The sequence below is a fragment of the Camarhynchus parvulus genome, chromosome 8, assembly GCF_901933205.1.
Source record: "Camarhynchus parvulus chromosome 8, STF_HiC, whole genome shotgun sequence".
Lineage (NCBI taxonomy): Eukaryota > Metazoa > Chordata > Aves > Passeriformes > Thraupidae > Camarhynchus > Camarhynchus parvulus.
In genome coordinates this window covers 18,856,650-18,873,102 of record NC_044578.1, presented here as the reverse complement: position 1 = coordinate 18,873,102, position 16,453 = coordinate 18,856,650, and the positions used below count along the sequence as shown (strand labels likewise).

Sequence of the window (16,453 nt, the reverse complement as noted above, 5' to 3'; positions counted from 1 at the left end):
TAATTACTTCCTTACTAATTTATCTGAGAAACAAAGTTCTATTTATTAAAAGCAAATACCAATACATGGTATTGGAATAAATATCAAATTTAACTGAAAAGTAGTACTGGGATATTGAATAAAGCATTTGGTGAGGTTACATGCAAAAAACTCAGGACTACTCACATTCTGTTGCCAATAAAATTTCCACTGATTTATATCAGACATAAACCCAAAGGATTAGCATTAGGAATTGCTAATATCAAGTGTTCATTTTAATCCAAAATTATACATACTACTGGGGCTACTTACTGCATAGAGACTGACATGTTTGTATTGAAACTTTTTTGCTTCTATAAAGCAAGTGTCATATAGAAGCAGGTATAAGTTACTGAGATCTGATGCCTACCTCCTAGAAGAATGAAAGAATTGTGTATTTTTAATTGCTGCTTGCTATGTTCTCCAAACCAGACTAATAAGAACTGCTAACTATGCAAAAAAATGTCATTTAGCAAAAATAATCAAACTTCAGCAGAATTTCACCACCAGTTACTTCTCCAAAAGCCTGACTGTTCAGTTAGACACCCCAGTGTGGAAATGCTCACAGAAATAGTTACATCATGGATTTCCACAGACACGGATGCATTGTACTCTGCTCAGGAAATGGAAACATTCTCCAAAGAAAGACTTCTAAGAGATTTAATACTTGAAAGATCTCGGGCCTCAGACATCCAAAAAAATGCAACATATCCCCCTTCTCTGTAGTAGTGTCCGAGGCCTCTGATGCAAACAAGATTAGCTGTTGGTCCTTTATTTCAGAAAGGTTTTCTTACCAGGTACACCATGACCATATCTTCCCATAATGTTTCTTTCAATTTAGGCTTTTTCATTGAAATAAAAATTACTTCAGATTCCAAAATATTGGCATTTAGAGCTAGAAAGCATCTACTGGATCACCAAGTACAGTCTTCCTGACGGCAAGAAGTGTTCATGAAAGGTGTGGGGCAAAGGTGCCTTATCTCATAGACAAAGAGTGGAATTGTCCTTCTGCCAGTCATGTGTGAAGCACCCCAGCACAGCCAAGACCTTTCTTCTACTGCAGCTGTTAGAAAACTTTCCATCATATCTGCAGGCCAATAAAAACAACAAGCACCTCACAAACCAAGCTCTGTGATTTCACCTCTATTTGTGCACATATTCACACCCTACACCCACACACACATTTTCTTTTGCTTAAAATATTTTCCCTCCTGGGGTACTGTGAGAACACAAACACTCTTAAATTCCTTTGGGAGGCAAGAAATTAGTTTTAAACCATTGATTGAAATAGCTTAAAGTTCTAGTAATCAAGAAATATATAACTTTATCACTGGAGGTTTTTACGAACAGACTACATTTTTATTGAGAACACGAGGCTGTGCCTAGTAGCATGCAAAAATGAATCAATATCTTGAGATGCCTTCCAACAATGTATTTTTAAAAAATAATCCTAAATCAAAAAATCCACCTTGATTCACAGTATCAGGATGCACTTGAGAAAGAAGGGAAAAAACCTCCAAACATCCACAATCTGGTTTCATATTTAACAGCTTTTTAAAGCATCCTTTGCACACAGTCAGGCTGTAACGGTGCAGCAGTGAGTGGAGGCCTGAAGGTCATTAAATGTCAATGCACAGTGGTGCAGGAAAACTAAAACTAACACCTGAGCTGCTTTCACACAGACATTTAAAATATAATGGCTTATTGCAGCAGCTATAATCAACACACTCCCTCTTAACTGGCCATTTCACACATTTAAAAGCCAACATGTTGTTTTTGTGGAAATAAAAGTTTGCATTTTTATGCAAAATCCCTAATACAATTTTTTTTAAAAGTTAGATTTGACTAAAACAACCTAGTAGTATGAAAAACAAGCCTGGCCTTCTATCAAGCCTAAAAGCGAAAATATCTTCTGCAATGTTTCCCAGCTGTCTTAATGCTGGGAATCATATTTCCTTGCTTTTCTCAACAGTCACTTAATATTGATATGATGTATTTTTCTTTCTCACTCAATCCTTTTTTGTTCTTTTTGTGTTTCCTTCATTGAACAAGGATCAATGCAAAACAATCTACAAAGTGTTTTGAAGCACTACAGAATCTGAATTATGATAATACACTCATTTCATGTGGTTCATCTGTGACAGTGAAGCTGCCGATAGAGCATTTGTCCAGCTCCAGTTGGGGATTTTTGATAGGCCAGATTTGCCTGAATGGGACAAACTCGGGACAGTCAGAAGGAAAATAAAATTGTTTATGAATTTGGTAACCCACAAAGCAGCATTCAAGAAGTTACTTTAGAGGTTAAATCTAAATCCCAAGGAATGTATTCTGCTACTGCCAAACCTGTAAAATCTGCTGCCATTCCAGATTCGTTTACTGTTACTGCTAGTTGAGGATCACATTTAGAAAATGCAAGGAGGAGAGTATCTGTTACAACCACTGCCCACAAATAATACAAATTTCCATCATGTCATGGATATATAATCTTCCAGCTCAAAAAAAAAATAAAATCCTGGAGCACTGCTCTCCTAGTACCACTTGTGTGAAAAGTGTTCATTGAAGAGGCTTCATAACAAGTATTTTATATGGAGTATTTTACATTTTCTCTTAAAAAGCCATGACTGCTTTCAACAGCTCACACTCCATATACTGATAATGCAAAGACTTATTAATTACTGTAAGATTACTTCTCAGGTTTCTAATTCAGTCTTTATGGATGGACTGGATAACTCTTAAGGACCCTCCAGAAAATGAACATAAACAAAGACCTTAGCTGCACATTAATCTGCCAGGGGTCCTCTAGCTTTTTCTTCTTGCACACATCTGAATTACTAACTTTCCCTCCAACATAAAGATCTAACATCACAGATGTATTATTTAAGATCTTTCTGTTTTCTTTATAAACTATGTATCTTTATAGAACCTGGGAACCCCCACATACTTGGTTAATACCATAGAATGAAACCAGGGAATTCTGATTTATTCTGATCACCATTGATTTAGGTCACCATGGCAGACTAAGTTGTTCAGGAACAGCTTTATGAATTTTTGAGACATCTCCACATCATTGGAAGAAAGGTGAAGAAGGAAGGGTGAAGAATAGCTGAGGGTATTAAAAAACCAAACCAAAAATATAAAAAAAATGAGGAAAAATCTAGTATGAAGACTATTGTGTAGGCAGCTGTAACATCCTAAATTGGTCTTAGAAACACATGCAGAAGAAGTCTCAGCTCTGAACACATCTGACAAACAAGTTCTGTTTACGCTATTCCAAGGATTCACTCACATAGTGACAGCATTAGCACATTTCTTGCTCTCAGATATTTTTTCTTCTTTTAGACATTTCTGCTTAGCAGAAACTCAGTATTTGTGTGAGCATCTACTCTAATCTACTACCTGAGATAAAAAGAACAACTTACAGTACTAGAAGGAATCACTGCAAATGACTTCTTGGAAGTGAGTCAAGTTTTCCTCTCATCAACATTCAGCACCAGTGCCAGAGCAAGCAGAAGAAAAAAGAAAGCAAACAAAATATAACAAGCAGAAAACAGAGAGGAGGAATAATGTTATTTCTCAGTTTAAAGGAGAAATTCGGGGCTCAAAACTTTGTTTATTAAAGTCTCATTGCAGTGACCTGCATTTGCAGAGGACAAACAAAAAGGAATTTTCATTCATTTTGTATTATTCTGTACCTGTGGAGAAGTTATGAGATACATTTCCAGAAGGAATGGAGCCAAAGATGTGCATGTAAGTATCTCAGTCTTTAACAGATATAGGTTTTTCCCTGTTCACCTTGTAAAGTACTCAAGCAAAAAAAGGCAGTGAATACAGCTCACAGCTGCCATTAATATTATACATTATTAATTCAGAAAAATTCACTTCCTCATTGCAGTCTGTTTATTGCTAAAATATGCAAATATCATGTTTATTTACAGGTGCCTCCACTCCTATGACCTGTTGCAAAGAACTAATTGGCATCATTACTGCAACTCTGCCGGTCTAGTAAGGGAGTAACAATATCAATGTTTGGCAACAAGCAGTTTATGATCAGGGTAAATTTACAAATGCAGTGTTAGTTAAGCTTTAATTTTAGTTTTCTAAAGTCTTTTAGATACTTCTAACATTTTCTCAAAAAAATATTCCATCAAACAGACCAAACCAAAGGCAGTATTCAGAATTTTAAAACGTTAAAAGGTCTACAAAGTAAGTACCCCCATTCCTTGAGAAAAAGAAAACAGATCACAGAAGAAACCAGACATCTTTGTCATTCTGTTGCCAACATATTATGGTAAAGTTTATGAATCCTTGTTTCGTAGGTTTCGGGTGATTTTAGCAAAATATAAAAAACTGATGTAGGTTTTCCTCAAGTAATTTAACAATAAAAAATACCTTTACAAAACATTTGCAACAAGAAAAAGCTCCGTACTCCTAACTGTACACATGTGAACTTTCTAGGGAACAAACCGAACAAGAAACCTGCAAATGTGTAAATAAAGGCAGAACTTGGCTTCTGTGACCCATCTGTACTACAAAAATTTTTTTTCAGAATTCATTCATCTTTGCAAGTACTCCCATGGAAAGCACAACAAATGAGCTATATGTAAAGATTCATACCAAGATATTCAACACCGAGTCTTTCACATGACTCCAAGCAGGCCTTTTTTGTGTTGTCATAGCCATAATCACTGTGCCACAGCTTGGTAGTTACCCAGAGGTCCTCTCTCTTCACACCACTCTCTCTGATGGCCCTTTGGAGGAGGTGTTCACAGCCATACCTCTTTGCTGTGTCAATGTGACGAATGCCACATTTCTGCAGGGCATGGACCACCGCGCCATGGGAATAGCCACCCTGGTGGGAAGTACCTAAACACACAAAAGCAGAAGTGAATTGTCAGCAGTGAATTATGAGGGGCATATTTTATCATTGTTTTCAATTTATTTTTTTTAATATTGTCATAAAAGCTTCTTATTTAATTTTCATTTCCTCTTAGTAAAGAAATGGGAACCGACTGATCTTTAGGCTTGGAAAATACATGAAGTAGGAGAAGTTGGTGCTGATCAGAAGCAACTCCATAAAAATCAAATATCAACAGCATTTAACTGTAAAAAAGTGATTCAACGAGCTAGGCTGAAAATCATCAAAAAGAAAACACATATTTTATGGGAAATTAGTATATGTCTCTTAATTTTCATACAGAAGCATAACATTTACAAATTAGAGTATTTTAAAAAAACCAAAAACCCGAACAACTTTTAATACCATTTACTTCTCAAAAAGCATATCCTGAAACCTTTACCCTGTTGAACTTCTGGTAGCTTGAAATCATTATTGCATTGTACAATCCCAGGCTGGGCCACAGTGCAGGTGCCAGTCAGCAGTAACCTAAACAATGGAATCCTACAAAAGAGTTACAGAATGGGCAGGCAGGGAGTTTCAGCAACAAAATCCTGTTACTGTCATTGTGTGGGGATTCACTGGATCTGTATTTTGCATGTCAAGGGGACGGAAGGAGGAGGAGACTCAGCAGGAAAAGCAACCACCAGGAGGACTTCAGATAAAGAACTGGTTGAGAGCAAGGAGGATGATGTTTCTACTTACCCTTTCCTGTTAGTTGCTTTTCCTGCCATGAGCCCCTCACCCATTCAGCCTCAGTCCACACACTTCCCACAAACAGTATTTTCTACAGTTTGTTGGAGGAAATGCTCAGTCAGTTCCCAAAGTCACCTCCTTCCAAGCTGATGATTAGTACTTAAAGGCCCTCATGCTGTAAACAACAGGCAGCACAAAACAGCTCCTTGAGACATGGCCCTGCACAGTCCAGAACAGCAGCAGGGCTTCAGCCACTGCTAAATCTAAAAAAAAAATAAAGGAATAAAGAACTCCAAAGAATTATTTAAAGTGAAATCTGTACCTGCTGTTACCCTTCTCTTTCCACGCCAAACACTCCCTGCAGGCTGTGGAAGTGCCCCTGGCTGGCCAGCCAGGCTGGCAGGAAGAGGCCCCCACTGACAGCTCCACAGGTGCTCCTCTGCCCCCGAGCCCAGCAGGGCAGCAACGCCCAGGGGAGGCTGCACGACATTCTCACACACTTTAACAACCAGCAGCAATGAGGAGGACTTAGAAAAGTCCAACTTGCATGGAAGGTGAACCAGGTTTTCCTAAATGCTTATCATTTTGGCTCATTCCTGATTTTAGAAGGAAAGCCAGTGAGTCTCACTAAGCGCTTGAAGTCATTTAAACTAAGATATAACATGGTCTGATCTCCCACCCATACACATCAGGATCATGACATCCTGCTAAACAGAAAAGGACAATTTCCACTTTACATTTGAGGCCAACAAAATGTGAAGTCAAGAACAAAACTCTTGACTTCATGGATTTGAAAGCGATGAAACTGTAATACTACATTCCTACGATTCTGACATGCATTCATAAATAATTTACCTTCCAAACATAAACAAAGTTTAAATATTCTAAAAGACAAAACTTTAAATATTTTTTTCATAGCCACTAATTATGATTACTAATTGGCTTAATTTCTGAGACAACTAGAAATAAATGTCTCTACAACTTGTTTTACACAAAATAAGCTAAGTCAAGCTACATTCAGCTAAGTCAAATTGGTTTTCAAAATAGCCATTTCAAAATCCTCATGAATGCTTAAGAATTTTAGATGACTGCAATGCTACTGCATTATACTTATGGGCAAAGAATATATATGCAATTTTACAATATTGAAATCCTACAGGAATTTTATTACAAAATTATATAACTAGCACAGAAAAATTACTATATTTCTTCACAACAAACCCTTCACTTTTAACATGCTGGTACTGGTGCAAAATAAATGAGGTTGTAACTATTGTGTCTGTTTCTGGCTGAATGGACATTTCTAAGCACAGAATGAATGGAGTTCATTTAGAGGTCTTGCAAATGGACTCAGACTCTTTTCATGCATAATGGATTTCAGTAAGAACATTTAGGACAAACAACTTTTTTTTTTTTTTTACATTTAACCCTTTAAGTTAAAGGGAGAGAGTGGTTAAGAAACAAAAATCAGAATAATTTTGTTATTGTTCCCCATTCAGTGATGGTATGCACACTTGTTACACAAGAAATAAAGCAGCAAGATCAGTCTGGAGGAAATTATCTCAATTTCTATGCCTAAAAATGAACTACAACAGTCCTGGTGCACTACACAGTAATCAAAAAGAAATCAACAATTATTTAATATTATCACTTTGCAAGCCAACTTATTCATGAACAATAGGTTGATAAGTCAATTATGTTACTAACAGAACACTTCTAGACTTTAGAAACCACAGTTTTCCTGTGTTTACACAAGTGATTAAAGAAGTTACAAGTCATAGATGCAGAAAGATAACGAAAGTGACGGGATTGAACTTTCTAATTATTTTTCCATTAGAAATGTAAACAATGCTATTTGAACACATGAACATTCTCACATGTTTGGGACTCCCCTTTGCTCATAGAGATGTAATTCACACTGTACATATATATTTAAAGACAGAATCCAATCATGCATTTAAAACTACTATGAACCTGCACTCTTTCCATCCCCTTCCAATTTCTAAAATTATTTAACACATTTGTTCCCTAGAATTTGCTGATAAGAAATTGGAGCTCCTTTCAAGAAACTATGTCAAATACCAGTAAGTTTGGAAGAGCTTCCTATTTTTTAACTAATATTTTAACTTCTTTCCTAGGGCAATAACACTGTTACCTCACTGACTGAACTAAGCCAAATTTGACAGATTGCAAGACATGCAAGACAGTTACATTTCTACAGATTTTGTGAAAAACTGGTGGTTGTAAGGGACAAGGATACTGCAGTGAAAATATGGATAGGTCAGAGGACACAAATCCAGGGACAGCAGGCTTAACTGGTTACATTGTTATTTTGTCACAGTTACTCATCACTTTGCCGGTACCCCGAAGAACACTGCCATCAAAACCGGAGTGAGAAAATGCTCTGACAACCCATAAAATGATACAAAGATTATTATTAAGGCAGACTCCTGCTCATAATACAGTTGTTACAGGGGAAAAAGCCCCAACATGCCAATCAGCAACACCACCCCCAACACCTCAAAAACAGAAAATCAGCAACATCTCCACTCCTGACCCCACCAAATATGTAAAACAAATGACAAACCACCTGCTATCCCCATTCCCAGATTTATACACAATCTCAGCTCTCAGCCTCATTAAACTTTCTGTTCTCCCTCACAAAGTTGTAGAACTACAGAGAGAGATCCAAAGCACCAACAGTTTTTCAAAACAGAACCAGGATCTGTTTTCTCTCCCTGCTTTCTCCCTCCCTTTGTGGCAAAGTGTCATGTTCTTTGTGAAATGTGAAACAATTATTCATTTGAACATATAAAAATGTCCAGTGATATGAATAACTTTGGCTACTTGAATTCAGTGGAATAACATTAGGCAAGTTCCTGCTGGTGAAACCCCAGCCAGAATATTTAGAGATCATATCAAAGACTAATGATCTTCTGACACCAGTACGAAATTTAGAGCTGACAAAGAAAACATCTGTAAAAATACCATTCCTTGCTGATTTTTTACCTCAAATTAATCACCTAAAAACTCTCAAAAGCAAAAGCTCAAACATTCTTTTCTCAACTTTTAGACACCCATCATGTATCTATGGTATTTTATACCATAGCAGGCTTGAAATACTTGATTCTATTAGTTTTAGTTCTACTATTTCAATATTACATCAATATAACACATCTTAAGAATATATTGAATTTTTTGGTGTTCATACAGTTTGATTTCCTAATTACCTTAAGAGAAAATGTGATGATAAAACATGAAATGGCCATACATAAAGCAAATGAACATATAACACGTTTCCAGGTTAACTGCTCACACATTCAGAAAACCACATGCCTCTTCTATGGAAAGGCCCAAAGACAGACAATCCTTACTTGTTGTCCTTGCTGTCTGTCTTATATCCTCCTTCTGATTTTGTATTCATATGATCCTCTGACAAGCTGACTCAGACTGTTAAATGGCCAAAAAAGAGAGTACAGTTTCAGAATTATTCATGAACCTGAATCATTCCTCATAATTCCTCAGAGAGGAAAACCCACTAAATTTTGTGCAAGAGATGGAGCAAAACAAGTTCCCCCTTCAGCAGCAGCAGTTAAATAATGTGATTTAATAAATTATTTTATTCAAATTAAAAAAAAGAAAACACAGTTGTGTCCTAGCCAATCAACAAAAGATCAGAATGACCTTCTCCTTGAATGACTTTTCTCCTGGAGCCCTTCTTCCTGTTATATTCCCCAACACTACCCCTACAGCTGCTCTCAGACAAGTCAATAATGTCACATTAACCTTCTACTACCACAGCACTAGAACACAAGTAAAGTTGCCATAGTAAACTATTTGGCATAGTTTTATCTTAACAGTGTCAGTTATTCTGCAAATCCTATGCAGCATGTGATGACAAAATATTCAAGCATCCTCTCTCTAGATTTCTAGAGAGGCTTCCTTCTGCACCAGGTGAAACCAAAGTCAACCTTGCTATGAAGTTACTGCGCTCTACAATTTTCATGAGGCAACTAGAGACTATTTCAAGGTAAGAGATCCAAATTTAATAACAATTACTTTTACAAAATAACTTGGATATTTTATTCAGAGTACAAGACTGGCACCCAATGTGTACACAAAAGAGGGCAGCTACTCCTGAGGGAATGGAGCCTATGGAGACAATGGGCTTCTGGAAAAACTGGTAGGACACCATCAACAATAACTGAAAGACACTGAGCAGACTCCCATTATATAATCAATGGTTTATAATTGGTCAGAACAAAAGCAGCACACAGGTTTATCTAAAGCTCAGTCATTTGAGGCAAATTTCTCTTGCCTCTGTAAAAGTTATTTGGATTATGAATGATTTAAGTTTTTTAGTACGTAAGTTTTACTTTGCTTCTCTTATTCTTTTGTTTGCTTGTTTGTCCGCTAAATATGATCCATTGTTTAACAGGGGACTCAGAACACACTAACAGAATTCAGTAACATGAGCAAAAAAAAAGTAAGCAAGCAAGATTTAAAACTCTGCAATTCTACTCAGGCAAGTCTACACAGGCAATGAAACAAAATGCAGGAATACAGCCTTGCCTCAAGGCAAGAGGGTAGGAGAGAGCCATTACATGTTTATTATGTATCCAGGGAAAGGGAAGCCAGAATTGCTGGTTTTCTCTCTTCCTGAGAGGAAGGAAGAAATGGCAATGAGCCATTGTTGACAGAAGCACTCTATTCCCTCCATCCCAAAGAGGCTCTGACTGTAGAGGATATTCAGATCATCTACTGTAAAATGACCACACATTTCTGTTCACTGACCCACCATTTATCTCCTCAGAACCTTAGATAGAGAGTAGGTGCAAGAGTAACTTCTCAGAATGTGTCTCACAGCAACCCCAGGAAGTCTGCAAGTAGCATGTGATATCAGTGGGATGCTATTGCTCTGATATGGCACCAATTCACAGATGGATTTCTGGCAGCAGAAATAACTATCACCCCAAAAATGCAAATTTTTCTTTCAGCAATAGTAAAGAGGTTTCCACTGGAAAAGTGCCAGCTATTTAAATTATTCATCTGTAGTAGACAAATATTTTAATCATGCAGAATCTATCAATAAAATCTGGAAGGAGACCTGTACATTTGGAAGGCAATTATGAATGTGTAATTAATGTAGAAATTTCATAAGCAGAGCAGCAGCACACATTTATTTAAATGCCTTTAGAAACAGACTGCCAAATCTTAAAGCCTTTCTTTCACTCCACACTTTCCCACCACTGTGAGAACTACTTCTCATTAACAACCAAATTGGTTTCAGATGCTCTGCTATAAGATGTTACCTTAGAAACCATTTGGTAAAAGACTGTGGCTTCCTTCCATAGAAATCTCAAGCAGTGAAAAGGCAGATTTTCTGGCATAAATCAAATCCAATTTCTAGGGTTCACTAAACCTTTTCTCCTCAGAATAATGTTTTGTGACTAGACCTTAGCAGTTAATAGTGCACGAAGAATTGCTGGTGTGAACCAGTTTTAAATTATTTTCATTCTATTCCCTTCTCAACTCAATTGAAACTACTTTCAATACTTACCATACCTTGATAGAACCTTTAGCTTCATAACTATAAGGATATTTACTATGTGCAGCAAATAAACAGACTGAACAAAAATATTATTTTCCTTCCTTTTTAAAACATAGACTATTCTATCTGGAAAGGATGACATTAATTAATTAACATTAGACATTTGGAGATACTTTAAAAATGAGACAAATACTACAAATGAGACAAACCCATGACAAATTTTTTCACCTCTATAAAACTTCCACAAAAAAGAATAATCAAAAGAAAATAAAATACTAAGCCCATATTCTGTACTTAATTAGAACATTATCAAAATAATTTCTGCTGTGAAAGGTTGACTTAAAAATAAATTATATAAATAAGTTATGATAACGCATAGCCAACATCCAATTATGTAGAGGGACAGCAAATTTAAGATGTAGTTGAATGTGAGACCAATAATGCAAAGCCACTTAAAATACTGCAAAGATAATATTATAGGAAAAATTATAAAGAGAACTGTGATTTGTGGTGACTCATTGCTTTACACAATGAAAAGCTATGTACAATAATTACCATTGTAACATCCTAATTCAAGCTGATGGGTGATTTCTGACATCATACCAGTGCTCTTTACTTGCAAAGGGCAATTATGAATGATGACAGATCCTCCTCCTGGAGAATCACCACGTGTCCCACTGGTAACTAATTGTGTTCGTGAGCTCCAAGGACAGCAACAACCCAGCTCCCGTCAGTGCAAACTAAACTGAGCAATAAACAACACTTCTGATTAAATGCTTCTTTTTCCCTACATCATCTTAAGAATTTAAAATGCATTTTCTAAAAGTTTCTGAGACAAATAACATCTCCTCTAGCCCCTCCTGTCACACTGCATATTCAGCCTTAGAACTGTACACATTAGAATGCAAAGCACCTCCACTGAGGCACTAAGAATGACAAACAGACCTTCAAGTTATGAAACTGCTGCAAAGCCACAAAGAGAGCTTTCCCCTTTCTCTCCCTCCTTCCCCTTTAACAAGGATTTTGTATTGCTCTCTGTGCTGTACTTTGCATAAACATTAGAACTGAAGAGAGTTCAGGAATTAGTACCTCCCTTCTCATCTGGTGGCATGAGGAACTACTGCAATTCAGGTTACAGCAGCATGTGACATCACCATCCAATGCTGCCAAAACTATGCTAGCAAGCTCTGGCAAAGTATGATGACTAAAATCTGCTGGATGAAGGCTGAAAGATAAAGCTTAGCTTTCTTTCCCCCTCCCCCCAAAGTTTGGTATATTTTTTTTTACACTAAAGAAATGCTGAAATACAAAATGATATATAAGGCTGAAATACAAAAATGATATATACTGGAGCTTGGCTTCTCTCTCAATTTCAAACTGCTTACAAATCATTTGTTCTTCTCTTGGGCAATTAGGCTTGTAACATTTAAAAGTCTTAATGGCAAAGAAAAGTTAAAAGCATACACATGAAGTGCCTCTGCTTACACTAGTAAAAGTTTTAATTATTAAACAGTGGTAGAAAATTGGTTTATTACTTAAACTTAGTGAAGGCTATCTAAAATTCACCTGTATCACATCAGCAATACAGTAATTACCAAAAGAATCCAGTGTGAGAAAGGAAGCTATTTTTCTGCTATTAAATCACAGTTCATATGCCATAATATAAGGTAAAATCCCCAGCAAACATATAAAAAGCTGACCTCGTAGATTTGTAGGTGTACAAGAGAGCAGAGACAAAGCAGCAGCTTCCCTCAGAAAAAAGGAGAATATTTCTGTACTGTGTAGACTATGATGTAAGCAAAAGTTGGCCCAGCATTTTGCCCCAGATGCATTTATTATTACCCCTTAAAACAAGACTTGTATAGTATTCAGTCCTTTTTAAGGAGCAAAACAGCACCAGGCTGGAAGGAGGTGAAGCTGGAAGAAAGGAAGGAAGGCAGGAGCCCACAAGGTTCAGTCAGGCTGGGCAAGGACACGGCTCTGCTCCACTGCCTACAAGCTCCAGCTGCCTGGGATGTGGCCACAGTCCATACAGGAGAGAAATTAAATATCTGGAGGCCCTCAAAGATCAAGTACAACTCCTCAAGGTCAGATCTACTGAAACAGTGGATGAATTGAGACAGAAAGATTTATAGAGGTGGCATTTTGTTCATCACAAGAGGCTATTAAGGCAACTTGGTAACCATGGGTGAGAAGCAGAGCCTCAAGAGAATAAAAAAAATGGCTGAGACATATAAAAAAGGGAAGAAATAAACAGCCAATTCTTATTACAGGATAAGATTAATAGCAGGGAGTGCCATAGGTCTTGGTATCAGGACCACTGTTCCATAAATTTCCTTAAGAATCAAAGCCATGAAGAAACAGGAGTCACGAATTAAAAAAAAAAAAGCAGCAACAGTAGAAAAAGAAAAAAAGTGAAGGCTTGACTCCACTGCCATTGAATTGAAAAGCAAAATCTCATTTTATTCCAGTCCAGCAGGACTGGTTCTTTTTTTGACCACAGCTAAGCTTAAGAATGAGAATAAGCAACTTTAGGATAATAATTAAGTAGGTAACTGGATTTACTAATACATAATGGAATGTTAAAATACTTCCATTCAGTATTAAGATTTAAATTTCTGTAGCATTTTGATGCAAAAATCCCAACATAGCCTGATGCAATGAAAGTGGAGCAATCTGATTCTGTGCTTCTTGCCAGGAGGTCTATTTGCTGTGAAAAGAACTGGGAACAACACAAGAAGTCCTGAGTGGTTGCAATGCAAATGATGCAATGTCTTAATGCAATCAGCAAAAATCAGTCAAAACTTTTACCATTTATTTACTTAGACAAGGGTACAGCAGAGTATCAGGAACATCTATGAAAGACCCTGAAATGAGGACAGAGATATTCTAATGGTTTCCCTTGAGTTTGGAAGGGAATACAATGCGTATTACCTTCCCGCAGGCTTTGGCTGTTTGACCAGAAGCTGCTCAGAGCAGTACCTGACTGCTTTCCCAGCTACAGCACCTACAACAATGATGCTGGGCAGTCTTGAATGACCTCCTTTAAAGAACATTATTACTACTGATAAAATACTCACTCTGTATGACCTCAGTAAGGCACAATGAGTATAAGGAGTTGATTATTTTGTTTAGTAATTGTGTGTCCTGATGCCCCTTCCCAAACAAATATGCAATTAATTTTATTCTTTAATAAGAGGGTATCATTAGAGACTTTTTTATCTCATCAAGTTGTTATTAATTCTAGCTGCCCCAAGGATTCCACAGAAAACAACAAAAAGATTCCACGTACTTTTGGTATCACCAGCCCATCTTTTAAAGAAATCAACAGCTACTTGACCAAGCCACCAGAATTTAATTATTATCATCCCTAAAAAAAACCCAAACAAAACAACAAACACAAATTAACAAAGAAAAACACACAGAAACCCCTGTTCTAATGGGAATATAACTACCATATAAAGGGGATCAAGAGAGTTTCAACAGAAAGTACCAAAACAATCCTGAAGAGATGTCAACCATTCTCACATGACCTTAACAAAGGTCTTAATAATTCAGATACAGGAAGAAAAGCCCTTGTGCTACTGAATGATAATCAAATTATATGGAGAGTGGTATTTCACTCCTCAGGCTTAAAAAAAAAGGGAAGTGACAACTGTCTAAGTGAGAGTTTCCTACTGAGCAGAAGTAAGCATGAATAGTTCAAATTATGCATTTTTCTTCCAAAACCTGACAAGGATGATACTGTGTATGCCATTTTGACGAGTGATATTTTTTTTAGGAAAGCACAAAGTATTCTGTAGTTAAGAAACTATAAGAATATAATTTTCTACTATAGTACAAAGTCTCACCAACAGATTCTCAGACAGATGTAGCTCCTATGGAAAAGTGTTAACTACATCTGTAACTTCCAAACAGTGTCAGGTTTTATATCAGTTATTTGCCATGCAATTCTAAAACACTATTCTTATGAGCAAGATAGCACATGTATCCTTTTCCTAATGCAATCTACAGCCACTGTGAGGTAATGTGCTCTCCGGGGCACAGATTTACCCTTGAGACAAGTATTAGGGCCAAAATGCCAATTCATTTTAGACTTAAGCCTACTCCAGTAGAAAGCAGCCTTTGTAATGAAAATTGACCATAAACATGCTTAACCCTCTGCACGTGAATCTTGGCTAACAGAGCAGCTAGCATTAAACCATCTGAAACAAAGTCACCAGCAGTTTTCATAATCATACAATAAACAAGGTGCAGCTTATTTTAATCTGTTAATTAAAACTTTACCCATACAATGTATTTCTAACATAAAGGTGAGCTGCCTTAGAATATAATTGCTTGCTGTCTCAGGCAAGTCAGCTTGTTTTACCATTGCTAGTACACTGGTCTTCTTGCCAGACACAAGACACTAAGAATATGCATCTAAGTAGATAGGAAACCTTTCATGTACACAATTTGGCATGTTATTCCAAGTAACCCTTCAGACTGAACACAAATTTTGCATAATCTATGGCCTTCTCTGGTGTAAAAATTCATCCTTCTCACTAGAGATTTTAATGGAAATGGATCCTTCTCACTAAGAACAGTTTATACAAGAGCACAAAGCCCCAGAATTACCCATCTCCTAATTCAGCTCTCAGATACTACAAAAGGGGTTTCATCACCTCAAAATAACTTGCAAAGCTATGTGAGCTGCCTTCCAGGTGGCACAACTGGACAGTTGAAACCATCTTTATGCATATTTATCTCTTTTATTTATCTCTCTGAAGCTTTTAGAAAGATTATCTAGCAACAGATGCAACATCCGTATCTATTAAAGTTGTCTTTGAGGCACCAGACAACAATTAGGTCAGCAAGTTTAGAGGGATAAGAAATGGTAAACAAATCTTAAATCCTGCAGAAAATGGCCTTGCAGAAAATGCATTCTCATTTAAGAAAGTCTGCCTCTACTTCATAGCCGAGTAAATTTTTTGCACTGCAAATATTAGTTAATGCAGTAATACTGTAACAAAAATAAGCCAATAATGTGGAAAAAAAAAGTTAAGTGGGAAGTTAAGTGAGCTTCCATAAAGATCCCATTGTGTTGGGCTGCATATTATGGTATTTTTAGCTTGACCACAAATGCAAGCGTGGCAAGTCTTCACTTTTCCCTCCCTTCTTTTCTTAAATTCTCAGCATTTTGCAGTGTATACCAAGGATTTCTTAACATTACTTGACTAGTTCCTATCTATGACACAATCCTCAAAGATCTGTATAAAGCAGTATGTAAAGCGTTACTCTAGCAAGACAAGTTA

General features: G+C 36.8%; 1 protein-coding gene across 1 annotated transcript in view; it reads right to left on the bottom strand.

The window, feature by feature from the left end:
- The window catches only part of LOC115906435 (uncharacterized oxidoreductase ZK1290.5-like), a 33,402-nt gene extending 22,470 nt beyond the window's left edge, over positions 1 to 10,932 (bottom strand). Inside the window, exons 1-3 of the mRNA XM_030953594.1 lie at positions 10,921 to 10,932; positions 8,983 to 9,016; positions 4,633 to 4,881 (exon numbers count right to left, since the gene is read on the bottom strand). Coding sequence (XP_030809454.1) covers positions 4,633 to 4,881; positions 8,983 to 9,016; positions 10,921 to 10,932 — 295 coding nt within the window. The remainder of the gene's footprint in view (positions 1 to 4,632; positions 4,882 to 8,982; positions 9,017 to 10,920) is intronic.
- Between the last annotated feature and the right edge of the window lie 5,521 nt (positions 10,933 to 16,453).